Source organism: Crocuta crocuta, unplaced genomic scaffold (assembly GCF_008692635.1).
Source record: "Crocuta crocuta isolate KB4526 unplaced genomic scaffold, BGI_CrCroc_1.0 scaffold292, whole genome shotgun sequence".
Classification (NCBI taxonomy): domain Eukaryota; kingdom Metazoa; phylum Chordata; class Mammalia; order Carnivora; family Hyaenidae; genus Crocuta; species Crocuta crocuta.
The window spans coordinates 732,244-753,084 of NW_027528370.1; the positions used below are offsets into that span (position 1 = coordinate 732,244).

Here is a 20,841-nt window from a genome sequence, read left to right on the forward strand (position 1 = left end):
CTTCTCAGAAACCCACTCAGCATTCTGCTTTCCTTATCTGAGATTTTAGTGTATTTTGAATGAATTACTCATGTAATGTTATCTAAACAAGTAGGAACAGCAATATTTGTACAATATATTGAAAGTTTATCATACATCTCAACTTGCTTCTATTCTGACTTGGAGGAAACACAACAATTCAAGCACAGAAATGCAATCTGAAATGAACTTCCTGCTATTAGGGTGAGGAAAATACAAATGTTTGGAAAGGAAACCATCTGGTCTCTCAGCTTTCTAAACCTTAAAAATCATTTTTAAGATACTGAAAATAGGGTGGTTGTAACTGTAGAAAAGATGTATCACACTAAACATGAGTTTCCTAGCATACCAGAAAGCTACATACACCCAGACAGTTGTATCTGAATTTTACACACCCAGAGGGTATCTTGTGTGTATGATTATGCAAGTTTTTCCTTTGGGCTGAGGTCTTGTTAGCAAAGATGGGCCAAAGACCATGCTAATTCACCAGGAATGCTTCTTAGTGAGGTCAGCAAATATCAAAATAATTATTTTAAGGTAAAATTCTATATTTAACTCTATGTTAATTATACACATTTATTTCATTTATAATTTTATCTTGGTTATATGAGGCACAGCGATTTTTACTTAAGTGTCACGGACAGGCTGCTTTCAGCAGGCTGAAAGCCTGGGAGACACCCACATGTCAGCCTTGTGGGTTATATATGAATTAGGCCAGGCAAACTCAGCCCATCAATACTGAGGGAGTGATGGAAAGATAAGTAAGAAAGTGAATTTCTTCAACAGATAAATGCTCTGGAAAAGGGAGCTAGACCTGTTAGATTAAAATCAACTCAACAACCAAATGCAAGGTGGAGACATTATGAATGCTGGTTTGAACAAACTGATTGTGAACATTTTTGAGACAGTGTGGGAAAATTAGACATAGTTTGAATATAGATGATATTAAGAAATTATTGTTATCTTTGTTTAATGTTATAATACTATTGTTATATTAAAAATGATCTATTGATGATCTATATTTTATCTGCAAGTTGCTTTAAAGTATTCCAGCAAAATTTCTGTAAGTGTGTGAGGAATGGCACGTGACCAAGACTGGCAACATGTTAGAAACTACTGAAGTGGAGTGAGTGAAGACTACACTAGCAGTGCTCATTATATTAGTCTTCCTAATGTCTCTTTGAAACTTCCCATAAATTTAAATAAAAAAATTAATCAGTTGCATAAGTAAAGTCAATTTTAGAATGTTTTCATGTAGGTTGAATTTTGAGCCATGTTTTAAAGAGGAGAATAATCAAGGTTCCTGGAATGAAAGGGAAGAGATAACATTGGTTTGAGCTAAAAGGACATGGATATCTGTGTTATGCATATACGACTATGTAAATGGGATGTTACTGACGCAGCTGTGAAGTAAATCTAACAGAATTCTGAATGCAGTTGCTCATCTTCATTTCCTTGAAGAGGAAAGAAACTCCCTTATTATTCAGGGTGCACAAAATAAAAAGGAGTTCTCTTGGTCTGTGGATTATCCTTCAGCCGGCAAGACCAAGTCATTTCGTTTGAATCATCAGAGTGAAATAAATTACTAGATCTAAAATGTGCAAGTTCATTACAGGAAACAGAAGAAGATCAATGTTCTGGTGCAGTGAAAACTGCTGTATTATACGTAAACAAAGAGTTCAAGGAGCTCTGAGATGTTATTTGGTAAATTGAGTAATATTAACATAGTTTACCTCACAACAGTGGTGTCTGGGCAGCACTAGAGACAGAACGTGTTCAGCTGATTGAATGATTAGAAGAGTGATTTTTTTTCCCTATAGTGTTAATGAAAAAAATGGCTAAAGTAAGAATGAATCATGTAAAAATGAAAAAGGAAAAGCTTAATGTGAGTGAAAGCTGGTTACCAGGAGACCCAATTAGTTACTGACCGGTTAGTCACTGACCAACCGGTAAAAGTTTGCCTCCTAAATGTTATCCAAACACAGACATATGCATAGAGAGAAAAGAGAAAAAGTTACTGTTCTATTAAATGTTTATACACAAGTGACTCAGATAGTATAAAGCAAGGACACGCTGTCTATTCACTTAAAAACTAGAATGTGAACATAATTTTATGTTAATTTTATTTCCTTTATTGACAATATTTTAGGAAGGATTTCTAATTCAAAGGCCCTCTAAAATTTCCCTATAACATTTAAGAGTTATCCAATTTTTAAAGTTGCCAAATCTGGTCAATTCCGTCTTTGAAATATCTCTTTCTCCTCTCTTTATTTCTTATACCATTAGATAAAATTTCTTGGATTACATCATTCTTAATATTCAAAGCCTTACTAAAATTCATCACTATATCTAATTTCCTATTGCAGAAATATTCCTTCTCTCTCTCCTCAGCCCCCTTCTGGTATTTAAATCCTCCTGAGTGTGGCCCTTTGCCTCCAACTCACTCAGGAACAATAGGCAAACTGCTCAATGCACTGTCCCCACACACAGAGATTTTATTTCGGGTGAGGGTTTTTTTGTTTGTTTGTTTTTGTTATTGCTTTTGTCATCCTAGATTCAAATGTCATTTCCTCTGTCACTACGCCCTACCAGGGTTTGCCTTTTTTATCTTTTCTTACTTCTTTAGTGGTTATTGTGTATACACATTATTAATGTATTACGAATATGCTCAGAACCTAAATCACATATACCCATAGTATGATTTCTAACATTAAGGAATAAACACAAAATATTTATCATATATTTTCATTCTCTTAATAGCCTGGGTCCATTACCACATAGGCAACAAGCAACACGTGGCAGGTACTCAACAAATACTGGTTTTATGAAAGACTGAATTGTACTGAACGATATTCAGGATGTCTGAACTGGCTTTTAGGGACTGATGTTAACCTGTTTTCACAGCTTTCTGAGACAGCTAGCATCAACAAACTTACACTCGTGTACAGTGGAATAGACATTTTATTTAAAGACACTGGCCCTTCATTATTGCCGTGGACTGAACAGTGTCCTCCAGAAATTCGTATGTTGAGGCCTTAGCCCCCAGTGTGATAGTACTTGGAGATGTAGCTTTGGGGAAGTAATCAGGCATAAATGAGGTCTGGGTCCACATGATGAGACTAATGCCCTTGGAAGAAGAAACTAGAGAGCTTACTCTCTCCTTCTCTCTGCCATGTGGGGATATAGCAAGAAAATGATCATCTCCAAGTCAGAAAGAGAGATCTCACCAGGAGCTGTATTGGCCAGCACCTTGATTTTGTACTTTCTAGCCTCCAGACTGTAAAATATAAATTTTTACGTTTAAGCCACCAGTCTATAGTGCTTTGCTGTAGCAGCCTAAGAAAAGTGATATAGCTATTAACACAAAGTTTTAAGCATTTATTTTATGAGGATTTCCAATGTTTTTATAGATACACTTGGTAAACAAAGGCAAATATTCTGTTTGTAGTAGAGTAGCAAATTCAATTTAGAGAAGACTGGGAAAAAATTATGTGATTCTGGGAATGCTTGATCCAAAATTTTCCTTCACCATTATTTCACTTTTCCTTTCAAATGTAATGGGATTGGGTCATAAATAAACACATACATTTCAATGTGCTTTTCAAATTTTCAGAGCATATCAATTTTCTTTTAAAGCACTTTATGTTCTAATGTAATGGTTCTGAAATATATAGAAAGGTAGCCTTGGTCAAGACTACATTTATGTGTTTGGAGTGGAATCTTCCTATATTCCTCCATCTGTGTCAGGCTAAGTCATTTCTGACTAAGGTTGACTTTCACTAATTTGCTTTATAGTATGTGTCAATGCTGGAATGATAAGCAGTTATACTTAGTTATGTGTTAAAGAGACTCTGGGAACATAACTGCTTCCCAGATCCTTTGCAATGCATCAACACAGATAATTCCTACAATGACAACAACTATTAATAGCAAAAATGAATGTCTGTCCATAATGGCCACTTTATGGTTAACAGTTGGCAAAGGGTAGGAGTAGGAGACCGGAACAGAGGAGACCTTACAAGTTGGCTTGTAAGCTGGTAAAATAGAATTTAGAGTTTTATTTTTCTACTACTGTGCAAGGTTCAAATCATTTGAGAAAATCTGAATCATAATACGTGATTTTGTAAGTGTTCTGCTGAGTGGCACATTCTTTCCTTTCTATGTATACCTACTAAATTAACTCTTAATGTCCACTTCTTGGATATGACTGATTATCTTCTAGACAGGGGAATTATGAGGGTCTTCTTGTTTGTCTCCCATATCTCAGGTATCATCTGGTTTTAACTTTTTTAAAAAAATTTACCAATAAAGTTTTAGAGCGAAGTTTTATTCCTAACTGCCCACCATCACCACCCCACCAAAGAATGCTACATTTTCAACCTAAAAGTGTATATTTTACTACTGTGATAGTGTTTAAAGCCCACTGCTCTCATATCTAAAAAGGTTACTTTACTGTTGAATTGAATGAAATAACTTCTTTCCAAATGACCAGATAAACTTCAAGGATTTCCTGATCCTACTAATTAATGACAATTCAGTACTATTAGAAGGTGGGACTATATTATTGATTACATGGCTTCAGAGTTTAGGTCAGCAAACTTCTGTAAAGGTCTTGATAGTAAATATTTTTGGCTTTGTGGACCATACGGTTCCCGTCATAACTGCTCAACTTTGCCTCATTTCCATGGTAGCAGCCATAGACCATGGATAATGAAACAGGTGCAGTTGTGTTCCAATAAACCCTTAAATGCAAAACAAAACAAAACAAAACAGCAACAACAAAAACTAGGCCACAGAGTAGATTGGATGTACAGGCCGTTGATTGCTAACACCTGGTCTAGACCAATAGTTTGATAAAAACTTCTATCTTTAGAATCACAGAGTGGTAAAGTTAGCAATCTCATATTTTAGTTCATACGGTGTCATTTCCAACATGAGCAAGGGAACAGTAATTTAAAGCTGAAACCATTAAAGTTCTTTAGTTAAGAATAAAAGCTTAAAGAGTATACAAATGCAAATAGATTAACAAAATGCAATAACCATTTTTCCTTCTATATAAAAAATATTGTAGATATCTTAGTTTCTTCTATGGTTTCATCAAATCCTTTTATGGAAATGCTAGGCAAATTTCTATTGGCTGTCCTAAGCTATCTCTACAGTGACATTTCAACATTTTAATGCATACTTCAATATTTCCAGTTGTTCCCCTGCCCTCATCTCTAATGGACAGTATAAAATATACAACCTCTAAAATTACTTATTTCAGACTTAAGAATTTTCATCAATATTACAACTACTCTCAGGGTGAAAACACTGGAGATAAAGATCCATACGATCACCTTTTTTTTTTTTTAAGTCTACTTATTTATTTTGAGAGAGAGAGCTTGGGGAGGAGCAGAGAGAAAGAGAGACACACAGATAGAATCCTAAGCAGACTCCATGGTGTCAGCGCAAAGCCTGTCCCAGGGCTTGACCGTGAGATCACTACCTGAGCTGAAATCAAGAGTTGGATGCTTAACTGACTGACCCACCCCAGCATTCTTCCATATCATCTTTGACTCATTTATTTCTATCTCTGCTTCCACAGTCTGCTACTAAGTCCTAAAGTTAATTTTCCTCTACTGTGTGTTGAAAATCCACTTATTTTTGTCCATTCCCACTACTGTGATTCCAGTCTGAGCTCCTATTACTTCAGCCTCACATTACTACGACAGTGTCCAGCTGGCATCCAGACCCACATGTCTTGTCTTTCTAGCTTATTCTGTACATACTGACAGATAAAACAGTGCTTTCATCAGGTCTTTGCTCCTACCACTTACTGAACAAGGTCTAAAATACTGATCCTGATATTAACACCAGCTTCTACAAAATCACCCCAGGTTGTAGCACACATCTTCGGAGCTTCAACCTACCCACTTTTTCTGTGTACACATGTAATGTTTTTGTTTTTTTTTCCCCAAATGCTTAGCTCGTGTAATTGATCTTACTTCTCTCCTTTCTACTCATTCTAATGTTATGGTACAAGACCAGTCCCAGCTTTCTTTAGGACTTCTGTAAGCCCTTTAGCTTCAAATGATTGCGTTTGCAATGGATTAGTTTCAGTCTTTAACCAGTGATATCATTTCCCTAACCAAATGTAAGCTTTCTGGCTTAAATATATGTATTCTTTCCTGATACACGTTGGTCTTTCTATAAAGTCTTCTGAATTCAATCACAGTTGAATGAACGACTGGAACTAGAAAGTCTGATGCATAAGAGAGGACGGGGGTAGCTTCTCTATAGTCTTTGTGGATTGATGCTAATCCTGAATGTACAATTATTTGAATCATCAAAAAAAATCACCAGTTGGCATTTTAGTATCTGACTAGATAAGAACAAAGATGAAAATAGCAAGAAACTGACAGGTTAGTCATGCAGAGTTCTGAAAACAGCCTGACCATCAAAGGAGGAAAATTCTGCCTTTTGCCACTAGCAAAAGATATTTCTCTACTCTTAATTCTCCTCATTTCATGTTTCTGTAGGAATATAAATTCTAAGAAAAGAATCTTTAATCTACCAAGGCAACAAAGAAAAGTTCATATGGAAGTAAAAGGGGTTCTTTCAAATATACTGATGCAGAAATGATATGTTACAATGCAACTTTCTCTTCCCAGAGATCCTGAAAATAGAAAAGACTGTCGAGGGAGAGTAAGAAGTCTGACAACAAGATTAGAAAACCTTATTTAAGTACAGGCAGAGGAAGAGGCTCTAGTAACAGGAAACCAGGAATGGAGCAATCAGAAAGTCAGGAGATAGCAGCACTGAGGAAGCTGGAAGCCCCATTAGATACTATGAACCAGTCGCCCAGGAGGGAAAATGAATAGAGGTTTTCAGATCTGGGTAGGAAATGATTACCAGTAGTCATAGAAAGAACAGTTTTTATGCAGGCTGTGTGTCAAAAACCAAAAGGCCCATGTCAATATGGTTGCGTTTATGCCTACTATGACCTCTGTGCACATTCCCTGGGGCTACCATCTAACAGGAAGGGTAAGAAATTAACACTTAAGGAAGACTTAATATGTACAAAGTGCTGTGGGGATCATTATGCCCTCAGCCTTGGAGGGAGGATATGAATAAACCACAGTTGTGCAGCAGTTAAGGAAGAGTTTGGAACTGAAGCTGTTTTCACACTTGTGCTGCTTCTACCCTATCTCAGATTTCCTCCAGTGGTGTTCTATAGAAATTCATCTGTTTTTCCCTAACTTAATTTCACACTTTGATCCTTCATATTGGTATTGTCTGTGCATAGATTGTAGAATGTCAAATGTGGTAAACTCCTGAAAGATCATTTGGTCCAACCCTCTTTTTTTCATTTTCTTTTCTTTTTTTTTCATTTAAATTAACTGAGACCCAGGAAGGTGAAGGGATGAGCAAGCCTTAACCTGTGACAGTGAAAGAACTAGTCTAAAACTCATGTTTCCTAATACCCCTACTCAAGCCTGTTATATTATAAACTCTATGTAGGGCCTGAGTTTTATGCAATTGTATGCTTGACTCAGAAGGAATGAGCAAGGTAGAACAAGAAGCTCCTGTATCACGCAATTTCTTGATGAATAGTTTGAAATGAGGAGAATGGCTTTCAATTCTAAATACCTAAAGCTCTGTAACTTTAATGGAGACAGTTATGTTTGAGCCACTGCTGATGGTGGAGGATATATAATGAAAATTTAGTATATGAAATAAGGTTTTAAAAATCACTAGACAGTATTATTTATAAACTAAATTTTATGTTTCAAATAAAGATTTCTAAAAGGATGATGATACAAGTAGAAGACTTAATAAAAAAGGAGAAAAAAAAAGACTTTCTTTCCTCAAATTAAAAAGGCAATCCAGAGAGCCTGCATGGCTCAGTCAGCTAAGCATCCAACTCTTGATTTTGGCTCAGACCATGATCTAAAGGTTCATGAGTTTGAACTCTGTGTCTGGCTCTTCAGTGACAGTGTGGGGATTATCTTTCTGTTCCTTTTTCTCTGCCCCTCCTTCTCTCTCTCTCTAAGTATATTAACTTAAAAAGGAGTAATCCTTTCACTATAAAGGATCTCAATCAACAAAAACTGCAATTCTGTATGCTTAGACTTTTGCATCACTATCACATACATAAGTACAAATGAGAGGCAAAACATGTTTATGAATTAAAAAAAAAAGGTAGCTGGGCATTCAATTACAGATTCAACTACATTTTAAGTATGAAGCAGGAACTACATGCTAAAAGTCAATACGAGTAAAAATAATCATGATATCTAAAGACTGAACTTGCTACAAGTATAAACAACATGTTTGAGAGCTTGAAATGTATTACCCACAATATCTAGTAAATAGTCATACTATCCAGTAAATGTTGGAAACATTTCTATCTCATTTCTGCAAGACTCTGTATTATCTAGTAGTACAGACACATTGCAGTCCAAATATGGCAGATTTTGAGTAAATAAATCTGCCATTTAAGAATCAGTAGTGAATATGCATAGAATTGGGCATAGCCATGACAACATTAGGGTGTCACTGCTGAGAATTTCTGGAAAGTTAACCAATTATATTACATGCATGCACATATATAGTACATATGGGCAAGGATATAAGGATCTTATAGACTTTTTAAAAATGTTTTTTGTTTATTTTTGAGAGAGAGACATACACAGAGTGTGAGGAGAAGAGGGGCAGAGAGAGAAGGAGACACAGAATCTGAAGGAGGCTCCAGGCTCTGAGATGTCAGCACAGAGCCCGATGTGGGGCTTGAATTCATGAGCCTGTGAGATCATGACCTGAGCTGAAGTTGGATGTTTAACCGACTGAGCCACCTATGCACCCCAAGGATCTTATTGACGCTTAAGGCAACAAACTGCTATGGAATACCAAGATCCAAACACTAACCAAAAATCCTCAAACAAAGTGCAGGGTATTATAGTCATAACCTTCTCAAGAACTTCTTTTATCTTAAATCGGAATCAAAGAAAAATTCAACCAAAGGAGTTATAGTCTAATGTCAAAGAACAAAGGACACAATTTAAAAAGATGATTTTCCATGTTCCTGTGTGAGGTAGAATGTGTGGTAACAGACTGATATCTGCTTTGCTTGTGAAGCATAGCAGCAAAGTGACAAACTCATTAAGCTAGTGGTTATGTTAGTGAAGTTGAAGAACTGAAAAGCAAATCAGCTGCAGGATGGGGCCGCTCACCTCTTGCCTGCCGTCCAGGCCCACAGCCTTCCTGCACTCCAGGGCTGTCCTGCTGCACACTCCAAGGGACTAATTGGCACCTGCGCCATTTGTGAGTCTTCCACCTACAGAAAGAGAAGAGAAGCCTCACAGAGAGGAAGCAAAAATACCAGGCGAATCCTAGAGACAGGGTGGCAGGAAACATGACTCTGACCACTGTAAAGGGGAATTTATTTGACAATGCTCAGTCCCATCTAAATGTAACTTAGAGCTCTATCAAGACATTGAAAAAAAGAACATTAAGTATAAAAGTACTTTCTAGGGGCGCCCGAGTGGCTCAGTTGGTTAAGCATCCAACTTTGGCTCAGGTCATGATCTCGCAGGTCGTGAGCTTGAGCCCCGCGTTGGGCTCTGCGCTGACAGCTCAGAGCCTGGAGCCTGCTTTAAATTTGTGTCTTCATCTCTCTCTCTCTCTCTCTGCCCCTCCCCTGCTCATGTTCTGTCTGTCTCTGCCTCTCAAAAATAAACAAAGATTAAAAACATCTTTTTAAAAAAGTACTTTCTATGGCAGCAGAGACAAGAGTCCATCATTGTCAATTTCTATAGAACTTAACTCTATACACGCATTTAGCCTTTCATAAAAAAGTGTAGTTAATACTTCTTGCATTTGTTTCAAGTACAACAGCATTTAGCCTTTTTAATGATTAGGACTGGCATCAGATGTAAACTATAGTACTAGAAGTGTGCATCTCATTTAAGTAAGCTATGTTTATTTTATATTCAAGTTATGGAACCATATTCAGGTCATGAGCTTTTTTTTTTTTTTTTTTTTTTTTTTTTTTTTTTTTTTTTAATAGTTTATTGTCAAATTAGTTTCCACATAACACTCAGTGCTCATCCCCACAAGTGTCCTCCTCCATGCCCATCCCCCCCTCCCCCCACATCCATCAGTCCTCAGTTTTTGTCAGCATTCAAGAGTCTCTCATGGTTTGCCTCTCTCCCTTTCCCCCACCATTTCTGCCCTTCTTCTCCCCCTTGTTCCTCCGTCAAGTTCCTCCTAATCCTCCTATACGTGCAAACATACGATATTTGTCCTTCTCTGCCTGACTTATTTCGCTCAGCATAACACCCTCAAGGTCCATCCATGTTGCTACACATGGCCAGATTTCATGGTATCCTTTGGTTAGCATTGTAAGTGTAAATCACAAACTGCAATTACAATACATTTTACAAAAATCCCCCAAAGAAATAAGTTTGGGATGATAGTTGTCAGGCAGTGTGCATAGTAAACATGTGATTACACTGTGTGACATATCAGGAGTAAATGCAGATAAATTAAGATGGCAAACTTGCCATCAGATACATCTTAAGTTATTTTGTGATCACACGTTCCATCAACTAATGCCATAATACTTCATTTGTTATCAGAAATGCAATTATATACCACTTCGAGTTTCAATTAGGTGCCTTCTTTTAATAGTTAGGGGGGAAATTTTCCCTAATAATTATCAAGATGATGATAAACAGCTTGAAGTACCTTAATTTTCCTTGAGGTGGCCACAAATGAACAGAAGAGACATCTTACTAGCATTAGTGAAATAAAGATGTCATTTTGTGAACCAGAATGTCAGCATTTATGAGGAACAGGTGCTCTTTCGAGCCAGGGGAGGAATGCTTAGACTATTCCTTTACCTGGAAGGGAAGTGCTTTTGTGTTTCATCTTTATTAACCACTTTTCTGAATTTCTTTAAAAAATTTTTTAATGTTTATTTATATTTGAGAGAGAGAGAGAGAGAGAGAGACTGAGGGCAAGCGGGAGGGGCAGACAGGGAGACATCAATCCTAAGCAGGCTCCAGGCTCTGAGCTGTCAACACAGAGTCAGATGTGGGGCTCAAACTCAAGAACCGTGAGGTCATGACCTAAGCCGAAGTCATTCGCTTAACTGACTGAGCCACCCCGGTGCTCCCACTTTTCTGAATTTCTTATAGTTTATGTCAACATAAGGAATTCCCCCAAATCCCTGGAGCTAGTGATACAGTTTGGAAATTTACACAAGTCTTTGTCTCCCTGGAGATAATTCCAGTGGCAGAGTGGCAACCTTAGAGAGGCAAGAAATGGCACACAGCCATAAATCATACAGATGTCACTGAGCCTGGGGGACAGCATTGGCTTTCTTCTCTCATTGTTGCAAAGAAAATGGTCTTGTAGTATTTGCTCAGTGCATGGCTTACAACGGTTCTGTTTTGAACTCTATTACCTGTAGCTTTGGCACACTTGAGGGGCCTCACAGGCTCTCTCTTCGTAGAGCGGGTCTGTGCAGTCCCTGCCTCCGTTGGCTGGCAGCTGAATGATGACGCGGTGCCGAGCCTGCTTCTTGACTCCAGAGTCCCCTGGAATGAAGCAGTTTTTTAACTGTTGTACTCTGCACTGATAAAACAATCTCCAAATACCAGGCTGTGTGAAGAAATTACATTGCTTCTAACTACATACGCTTTGACATCTGTGAATGAGAGACCTCATCCAGTCTAATCATTTTCTAACTTCTCCAGACCCTTATATTGAACATCCGATCAATTTATATTCAAAAATGTGAAAAACAGAGAAAACAGTTGCATAGTAAACTAGACGTCCTAATGTGCAGATACAAAGTAATTGCTCTTTTATACATTTCCTTCCCCTTGAGAAATATGACAGATCTAATTAATTTATTTTCTTCTAAGTTTAGTTTTATGCCATTTCACATAGTCCTGTTTACCACATGGGACTTATACAGTTTTAATGAATCTTTCTTAGGAGACTATATTCACTGTTTTAATGTGAAACTTTATTTCTTTGTTACTCACTTAATTTGAAATGCATACTTCATAAATTATTCTAGTCATTTATTATTCATGTTAAACAGTCTAAGATCTTCAATTCAGGTCACATTTTAAACATCAGGACTGTAAGTAGTGAAATGAAAATGGTTTCTTAGAAGCAGGATTTTTACAGAAGCATTCAAAATGCGATTACTGTAAGTAAATAACTCCATATTATGTTTTAGAAAAAAACAATGGAAATAACTGATTCACCTTCAATGAAGATATTAGCTTGACAGTATTACTGATATAAAGATGTCCAAATATTTTATTATTTGAAACAAATAAGGTACAAGACTTGGCAACTTTAATAAAAGATATTCCAATTTACCATATATACCCTTTAAGTACTGATGACCACATAGCGCAATTTTACTTACACAAGAACTTCCTAAAGAATTATTTTAATAAAGTTCCCCTAGATACATTTACATTTTTTTGCAAGATCATTAAATATTTGACATTCAGTTACAGAAACAGAAAAAATTAAAAGGATTAGCAGTTCCTAACAAGGGATGTTTAGTAAAAAATTAAATGAGGGGCACCTGGGTGGCTCAGTGGGTTAAAGTGTCAGACTCTTGATTTTGGCTCAGGTCATGATCTCATGGATCGTGAGATTGAGCCCCACAGTGGGCTGAACGTACAGAGCCTGCTTGGCATTCTCTCTCTCCCTCTGTCTCTGCCCCTACCTGGTGTGCCTGCTCTCTCTCACTCTTTAAGGTAAACAAACTTAACAAATCTTTAAAGACATTAATGAAACATTCTAAAAGTTACTGAGTCAGTAGAAAAATATTTGACAATTAGAGCTTTCCTATAAGGGACATATTTTCTCATGAAGTTGGAGTATCCCTTAGCATGTGACTCCCAGCAGTGTGGACTGGAGATTTCTATATTAGATGGGAGAATGAACCAGATTAAAGATTCCTAAATGTCTGACAATGTAGGAAAATCTTTTTCAAAAAAAGAAAATGAAAACCAAAACAGATTACTCAGCCAAAATCCACAACTACTAAATCAGAATCTTTGCGAGCTGGGTTTTGGGATGTGATGTTTCACAAAGCTTGCCTGAGAATTATGATGAAGAGCCAGGTTCGAGATCTACTGGAAGAGAGGACCCTGTCTATCCCATCCCAATTTAAGATTTCTAGGGTTCACATGTACCTTTTTAGGATTATTCCCATTGTGGGGGAAACTGGTACTATTAGGGACTATATTAACTACTTCAGTGAATAATTAGAATACTATACGTAATAAAGCAGGGAATTAGGTGCTGAACATAGTGGGTAACAGAGAAAGTATTTGAAAACAGTGTCATAGACTTTTTATTGTAATGATAGTTTGAGTGTCAGTTGCAACTTTTACATATTAAATATAATTTATCTAGAAAAGATGCAAGAAATGCCAATGAGATTTTTAATAAAATTGCTAATGCTGCCTCCATCCATTATGCTGTTCAAGGCCCCTATTTTAAGGCCCAGGCAATAAATTCCTCTAATAATTTAGAGCTATGAGAAATTTTGTTTCCTTTGACAATCTATTAAGAATCTTACATGCTTCCATTTTTTCCTTTGTTCACCAGAATCTCAGGGCTACTTCTCTTCTCAATTGCAGGAGCTTGGCTTAACTTTGACATTATAGTACAATTTTTCTCTTCCTCCCCTCCCTCCCTCCAGCTCTATTTACTACCTTCTTTTACACTTTCTATTTTTTTTTTAAATGTTATGATCTGTCTTATACAAACTAAATAACCATTCTTATCATTTGTTGGGGAAAGGAGGGAGGTGTTTGCTAAAGAAGGAAAAGAGGGAGAGAACACGGAAGAACAGGTCTTTGTTTCCGAGGTGGTCAAGATTCTTAAGAGTCAATAACTCTCCAGTCCTTCTCTACCAACAGGTAGACAATAGACATGGAATTGAGACCCAGGGATCTGGAGCTCGAAGGACACAACGAGTTCAGCGTCAGCGGCACCTTATACAATAAAGTTCCTGGTCACAAACTATCTAGATATCACAGGGGATATACGTAGGGCTGTTCAGATTTAAGAAGCAGCAGTCAGTGTTTCAATCCTACTTCATTTTTTGACTTGAAAGGAAATATTTCACTCCAGGTACAGCCCTGAAACATTCTAATGCCTTTTCATCACAACATCCACAGGCGTGTATTTGATATATAAGATCACGATAACTCTTTTCACTTCCACAATTGATTCCACAATGGCGATCCGTTTATTCTTTATAGAAGTTCAAATACCTTAACCTTGTGCAGCCCACAGAACAGAGACTGTGAGCTGATGAAAGCAGAACATTCTAAAGCCATAACACCTGCAGAGGAAGTTTAATGGGTTTACACAGGAAGTGTCATGACATCCATGTTTCTATCCACTGGGAGGTTCATTTCTTCTCAGCTGTCAGCTAGGAAATTACTTGTATACTCAAAGAAACAGCACTGTGGAACTCAGCCAGGTTACAGAGTCCTCAGATCAGAATGCAGACAAAAGGAGAGCTACAGCACATACTTACAAGAAAGGTGGAAGTTTTCTCACTGATAACTTGAACTGACAAACTTGGAAGTTTACAACCTTAATAGTTCCCTACACATCTTTGCACCCAATTTATTATGTGTAGTTGATAGATATGTATTGTTTCCATTTATCTTTTAGCAAATATTTGCTGATGAGCAAACACATTTATTTCACTACTCAATTGGAGTATTAGTTAGCATCCCCTACTTCTTTTCACCCACTTCCTTATAATAGGATGCACATGGGTATGAAGTCTGTGCACTGAGGATTAATAAAATATAAGGGATCATTTTGTTCACTGGAAATTATAAACATGGGAAAAATAAAGAAATATTTCTGTAGTGTTTAGAAAAAAGGGATTATATATTCAGAAAACAATTATGTGATAATGAGGGACATAGACTCAAAGGGCATTCAATTTCTCATATAGTTACATCATTTTACAGGTTATTTTTAGACAGTCAAGATACATAAGGGGCAGGTAAAACTAAGATTTAAACTGGAAGTGAGATGGATGGCAGGCTGAGCAGCACAGTGCTAGGAAATTAAAGGGAGAGTTTCATGCAAGAAGCAAAATATAATGGTGGTTTTCACATCTTTGGGGTAATTCTAGTCCTGTACTGCTTAAGGACATCAAGGTGGGATAGATTCCTCTGTAATATCCCTTCTAGCTCTCCAGTCAATCAATACAGTTAGAGAAAAAAAAAAAAAAGTTTGAACAGTGAAATGTATTATTTCATCAAAAGTAATGACAGTTTTAAGATCATAGTTATAAACAATTTATATGCATAACTGTTACCCATTTTTTTAGGAAAGTCTTTTGTTAAAATTTACAAAAATTTGGAACAAGTTAACAAGGGCATGGGTTAGAGGATTAAAACTACTCTCTACTCAATACTGATCTTTATCAGCATTGATTTTTCAACATATATCTTGAGAGAGGGCTGAATAACATTTCAAATAATTCTTGTTCTTCCTGTAATACTAGACTTTTCTATTTTGTCTTTTGTAGGACTATAGTGTAATTTTATCTCTTTTAAGTGATTTTTTAAAGGAGGAACTCTCCATTTCCTAAGTTCAAAAGTCTAATAAGATTTAGACTTTACCTGCAGAACTAAGTTTAAAAGAACCACTCTATCCTTGAATTAGTTTTCTGTTGCTATTATCTATCCTTCGACAGTGAACTCTGTTTATTATTATTTATTTAAAAACTTTTAATGTTTATTTATTTTTGAAGGGGGAGGGGCAGAGGGAGAGAAAGGGAGACACAAAGCAGGCTCCAGGCTCTGAGCTGTCAGTTGGGCTTGAACTCACAAGCCATGAGATCACGACCTGAGCTGAAGTCAGACATTTAAAATGACTGAGCCACCCAGGCGCCCCAACTCTGTTTACTATTTTTAATTGTGTGCAGAAGTCGGTGTTATTTCAATGAAGCTTAGATTATTCCCATTTTATACCAAATAATGAAAAATAAACTAATCACATGTCATTGTTTTTTTTGGTCCTTAGAATGAAAGGCTACTTTTCTATAACACCATTGTATCATTATTATCAGTTGTTACAGCAGTTTACAGGCAAAAAACAGAAAAGGCTTTTCCAGGAGCAAAAAGCATCTTGGCACCGTTGTCCAACAGGATCCCATCTCCCACACCCTAGGCTTTATTTCCTCAATACACAATTAGAGTTATTCTTTTTAAGTCTGAGTGCCTAGGTTTAGGGTTTCTTAAAGCCTTTTGTTAGAGGACACTCAATACAGAGCTTCCAAGCAGAACAAACAGGGCTCATCTCCTGTTCCTGAGATGACCTACGCTCAACCAATCACAGCCCCGCTTCTCAGAGAGCCTCTTGCTCTTCACAGGATGGCAGATTTCTGAACGTGGCAATCACTACCCAGGAGCTCCAGGGGAGAAGAGCAACCTAGTGGCACCGTGCATTTTAATTTACAACAGCTATTAAGCCCTTCAAGAGACCAGCCCAACTAAACTCATGATATCTCACCTGTCTGTCACTCGCCACGAAAAATTAGCACCCCGCCACTACCCCTCCTGCCACCGCCGCATGCCTTCCATCGTCAACTGAACCCACAGCACTCCAACCTGCATAACGTGATTTTCAGCTTCTCATTTTGTTCCATCCACTAATATTTCCATCTTGACACCCATTAGAACACATGGTCTCTCATCTTCTATCTCCTGGAAATTTTCCTTCATAGTTTTTGCCACCGGAAGCTGATTCTAGTCCTATCTATCTTTTCTTCCCCCTTGATCTTTAAAAATCTCCAACTCTTCTGTCATCAACTTTACCGTCAGCTCTACACCTGGTAGCAGCTAGCTAGCTATCCACGTTTCACTAGTTAACAGCTTCAGAATGTCCCTCATTGTAATCTTTTCTCTTTGTACCCCAGGCACCACTCTGGTGGCTTTGGTATCCACATGGTTACTCCATGCAAGGTGCTGGACTCTGAATTACTGTACCTCCTCATCTTCAATGACTTTTTCCTCCATTTCAAATCAATCACTAGCTCTTTCTGTCCATCCTTTTAAGTTATTTTCATTAGTACTTACACACTCTCATCTTTAAACATCTTACTTTTTGGACAATTCTAATCTTCCAGTTAAATGGCTTCAGGTTTCATCTTACTCAAATTCCTCAAACGCAATTGAGATTGCCAATCTACTTTTCTTTTCACTCTTTCATTATCTATCATTCCCTTCAGGGCCTCACTTCTATCCCAACCCAACTTAGATTCCATACTCCACTATTACAAGAAATCCTCCCTTGAAAACACCCTTGACTCCCTGTTCTTCTCTTTTTTTCTTGCTCTCTCCTGGGAAAGCCCCAACTTGAATATTAATTTAATTAACACACATATAGGATTTACAATCTATTCATTTATCTATCTGCTAAATTTTTAAAGGACCTTATATAAGTAATTATAGTTTGTAACAAAGTAGAATAAATCACTTAATACTGTAAAAATCAGCAGAAATCAAATTAAAAATCATATTATTTGAAGGGCACCTGGGTGGCTCAGTCAGTTAAGTATCCAAGTTCAGCTCAGGTCATGATCTTGCAGTTAGTAGGTTTGAGCCCCATGTCAGGCTCTGTGCTGACAGCTCAGAATCTGGAACTTGCTTCAGATTCTATGTCCCCTTCTCTTTCTGCCCCTCATCTGCTCATGCTCTCTCTCTCAAAAATAAAACATTTTAAAAATCACATTATTTGATTTTTAAATTCTAGTATTTTAATAATTAAGTTATATCTATTTTTTGTTTTTTTCAAGTAGATATAATGCATAATAAAATAAATCATTTTGAAGAACTTACAGAAGAAAATTCATACACTCTTACATTGGTTCCTAATTCCTGGATATATTCCAATCCCAAATTAATTTTAAATAAAGACCTAAAGAAACTAGAAAATTTAATCTGGTTCTTCCCTTTTCTAAGTGACTATCCTAGGATCAATTTAGTGGAATATTTTATTTATTTCAACTTTATTTTCTTGGAATACTTTATACCATTTCAACTTTAATTTTAAACTACTTAATATAAGGAAATATTTCATATATGTAAGAGGCAAAGGTTTTTCCACCTTCAAATATTTCACTTAAAAATGTTAGATTTGTGTTAGATTATTAATTATATGATTATAAAAGTAACCATACATATTTTGGAATTATTAGTAAATGGCTTTTTGTCATACTAACATGAACATTAAGTATAAAACATTAAGATGAGAATTAAAAGTACATGAGTATCATGTAAAAAATAATCTTTTCTATTGTAGTGATGAATAACCAACTATTATCGCAGAAATAGTGACTGATAAGAAAGCACAATTCTGTTGCTGATTACAACCAAGCCAAATGATCTCATCCTAATTAGATTTTAAGAAAATAAGAGAAGAAATTCTGGAAAACTTGTCAGTGACATTGGTTTATTACTAAGTTGAATTCCAGTAACATTGTTTTAAAAACATTAATACTTATAACTTTTTGCACCAAAGACTCTTTAGCTGTCTTAAAAGACTTTTAAAATAAAAAATGTATTTTTTCTCACTTTATGGTTTAACTTTGATATTTCAAGGGTACCAAAAATTTTTAAAAAGCATTAAAATGGAGCTTATGTTTTAACTGTATAAAATGATAATCGGACTGTAAAAATAATCCATTATTAAATTCATAATCTCATATAACTTAAGGATTTAAATAATTTTTGACAATTTAAAGTAGTTGTTACTCTAGACGCTGACTCTTAATCTCTTTAGTAAGAGTCAAGAAGCATAAATAAAATAAAAGCATGAATGAAATTTAAGAAAATCTATCTGTATTCATTGGGAGAGTAAAATAAAAAATAGGAGACAGTCAAGGTGCCTGGGTGGCTCCGACGGTTGAGCGTCCGACTTCAGCTGAGGTCATGATCTCATAGCTCATGAGTTTGAGCCTTGCGTCAGGCTCTGCGCTGATGGCTCAGAGCCTGGAGCCTTCTTTAAATTCTGTGTCTTTGTCTCTCTCTCTCTGCCCCTTCCCTGCTCATGCTCTCTCTCTCTCTCTCTCAAAAATAAATAAACATTTGGAGACAGTGTCACTCATGATACTGAGAGAAAATTTGCTCAAGTATTGCATAAGTCAACTGGAGGATATGGAAATCTTTCTCAGCAGCAATGAGAAAGGACCCCATCTTGGAGGATGAAGAATGATCAAAGTGTCTGCCATAATACTAAAGGGTCTTTGTAAGTAATAAATGCAAAACCAAACCAAACTGGGGACAAATCCTCATCTTGTAAAAATGCCTCGCAGCACATTAAGTGTTGGAAGAGGTACAATCTAGCTCTTTTTCTCTTTCCTTTATTCCCATCCTTGGGGGTCACATAAAGAATCTGTGGTGAATCTGGGCCCATGGCTATCTATTTTGTGTCAGTAAGAGGGTTGGAAGCCATGAGTACTGATAAGATTCCCAACTCTCTTACTGACAAGAAAGAGATAGCCATGGGCCCAGATTTAAGATACATAACAGATGAACATAGGGTAAGGGAAGCAAAAATAATATAAAAACAGGGAGGGGGACAAAACATAAGAGACTCTTAAATATAGAGAACAAACTGAGGGTTGCTGGAGGGTTTGGGGTAGGGGGGATGGCTAAATGGGCAAGGGGAATTGAGGAAGACACTTGTTGGGATGAGCACTGGGTATTATACATAGGGGATGAATCACTGGATTCTACTCCTGAAATCATTATTGCACTATGGATGTAAAAAAAAAAAAAAGAAAAAAAGAAAATATGTAGGGACACTATACATTTTTTGGAATTAATGTTAAAGGAAACCTTATTAATTTAATAAATCCTAGAATTCGTTCATTTTGATCCAGATCATAGACATGGAGTTTTGTTCTCTAAGACTTCCAATCAATCTCTTGGGTGCTCAGGACGGTTTGATATTTATCTAGCTGTGCCTGAGGGAGGACCCAAGGTTAGGGTCACCCTACTCCTCCACCATCTTAACCCTACTCTCAAAGGCATCTCTCATTTTGACCTATATCATAGAATCTTAAATCAGTTTTTGGCATAAAACTCATTTGTTTGGTTCTTTAAAGCTGTATTATCTTCTAGAAGGAAACCAGAATTGTATGGCTTCCTGACAAACCGAGCTTACATGGCCCTGTATAAGAATCACAAATACTGCTCATCTAGAAGAACTTGGAGGTCCTGCCCGGTGAGTATGTTTTCTAGGTTAGTAGCCTTCAGAAATCTGTAGCTCATACCTTCTTTACATGAGGAGGGGCATGATGTCCAGTCACTATATGGTGTCACAATACAGTCCTTTCTACAAGGAAGCAGACAGGGTCTCACTGTTTCAGGTCGAAGGCTTTCAGGACACCTAGAAAATGCAGAGGGAAATTACTAGGCCTCTTTAGTAACCCAGAAAACAAAGTAATTTAATGCCTTTAAATCTTTCATTGCTAAAACTGCTAAAGAGCCACTTATCTATATCATTTAAATTCCAGGAGCCTGTCAGCTCTTGATAAGAACTATAGAACTCGATTACTTCTTCCAAACTGGACCTCAGAAAGGTACTCAAGGCAAGATGTGTAAATTTAACAATAGGAATTGTGCTATTAAAACAAAACATAATTTTACCTTATTCCCTTATAATAATCTATTAATAAATATTCCTAACATGCTCTATAAGAAATCTGTGGGAATTCAAATTACCAATTTAAGGACTAATTCTACATCTTTGTATAGG

General features: G+C 36.7%; 1 protein-coding gene across 1 annotated transcript in view; it reads right to left on the reverse strand.

Annotated features, from left to right (window-relative positions):
• Window positions 1-20,841, reverse strand: part of THSD7A (thrombospondin type 1 domain containing 7A) — a 417,169-nt gene that overhangs the window by 61,275 nt on the left and 335,053 nt on the right. The window contains exons 10-12 of the mRNA XM_077754232.1: window positions 20,357-20,472; window positions 11,471-11,603; window positions 9,234-9,337 (exon numbers count right to left, since the gene is read on the reverse strand). Of these exons, the coding sequence (XP_077610358.1) occupies window positions 9,234-9,337; window positions 11,471-11,603; window positions 20,357-20,472 (353 nt within the window). The remainder of the gene's footprint in view (window positions 1-9,233; window positions 9,338-11,470; window positions 11,604-20,356; window positions 20,473-20,841) is intronic.